This window comes from Laccaria bicolor, genomic scaffold (assembly GCF_000143565.1).
Source record: "Laccaria bicolor S238N-H82 LACBIscaffold_507 genomic scaffold, whole genome shotgun sequence".
Lineage (NCBI taxonomy): Eukaryota > Fungi > Basidiomycota > Agaricomycetes > Agaricales > Hydnangiaceae > Laccaria > Laccaria bicolor.
This window is the reverse complement of record NW_001890334.1, coordinates 1-1,319: the sequence shown is the minus strand read 5'-3', so window position 1 is coordinate 1,319 and position 1,319 is coordinate 1. Positions and strand designations below refer to the sequence as shown.

At 45.1% G+C, this 1,319-nt stretch overlaps 1 protein-coding gene across 1 annotated transcript; it reads right to left on the bottom strand.

Moving 5' to 3' along the window:
* Nucleotides 1–356: 356 nt before the first annotated feature.
* On the bottom strand, nucleotides 357–1,238 carry LACBIDRAFT_336274 (uncharacterized protein; the record flags this gene model as incomplete). Its single annotated transcript, XM_001891218.1, has 5 exons — nucleotides 357–367; nucleotides 416–503; nucleotides 691–748; nucleotides 929–1,028; nucleotides 1,124–1,238. The coding sequence occupies 5 exons, from the start codon at nucleotides 1,236–1,238 to the stop codon at nucleotides 357–359; spliced, it is 372 nt and encodes a 123-aa protein (XP_001891253.1).
* Nucleotides 1,239–1,319: the final 81 nt, after the last annotated feature.

The window sequence follows — 1,319 nt, the reverse complement described above, 5'->3', positions numbered from 1 at the left end:
AATCCGGTTGCGCGCAGATCGAAGTTATTGAGCTGAGCATCTGCGGGCATCTGCGAGCATCAGTGTACCTCGCTGAGATGCCATATTTCTTTGGTATTTCTCAAGTATTTCTTCGTATTTTCTTGAGCACCATGATTATCCTTCTAGTTTAACGTGTATAAATTTCTCTGGTTCTTTTGGAACACGTTAGTTCGTGCCTATAGGTCTGTACTAAAACCATTTTTAGGCAGAAAGGTACAATTTTTGTCTGAGGCCATGACTACTAGTCAGCCTTTTTCTGCTTTAATGGACGCGGTTGTGGTTGAGTTTTTTTCTTGAGACTTGTGACTAGGGCTGGTTCCGTAAAGTCAATGTACTTAGGTCTGAACTAGATCGAAATTAGTCAATGTCAGTCTCACCTCTTGTTCAGACTCACTCCCCGCTCTCTTCTTCCCATCCCAATTTGATTCCACACCAAACGAGGGATCCAAACGTCCCATGCCCTGTGAAGGATCTCCGCCTCGCTATACATCTTGAAGGTGGGGTTTTTTGACATTCGGCAAATATGTGTGGACTCAATGGCATGCCTGCGTTCCTCCTGCGATACACTTGCGTTCAGCTTGCGGTACACTTGAGATGCATCTGCGACACACCTGCGACACATTTAAGATACAGTTGCAATAATTAGTGCCCATTGCGAGACTTGCGTACACCTGCGTGCAACTTGCGCATCACTTGCGATACACCTGCGAGACACATTTGCGAGCATCTGCGCACAAAATAGATATTTGCGAACCACCTGCGGTCAAATTGCGAGTTGGCATAAGTAAATATCAGAGAAAGTAAAAGGAAAAAGAACCAAAACTCTAGTGTAGAACAACGTATTCCGGACTTGTATGGCATATGTACTCGCAGTAGCGCACACTTCGAGTTCTCAATTTAAGATTACATTTCTTTTGATTTGAATTGACGAAGTGCTGTTAGACATCTGTGTGACACCTGCAACACCTGCGATCCTTTCTGATTATCTGCGAGACGCTTGCGGTCACCTGCGAACGGGCGACCACAAGTGGCACGCAGATTTCTATATGCCCAATGTGAAGTCAGTCATGTAATGGTGTAATATATGAATGAAGAAACTGACCTATTTGTTGTTGCTTTGCAGACAGCGTACGCTGGCGGCCTGACGACGTTGGTTCCACTTCAATTGGAACAGCAGCAGTAGCCTTGAGGGTAGATGTGCGGGTAGAACGAGCCATGGCTGAACAAAAAAAATGAGCGAAAGGCTGCAAAGAGTGTGAGAGGGGGATAAAAAATGGTACGCAGAAGTTCAAATGATG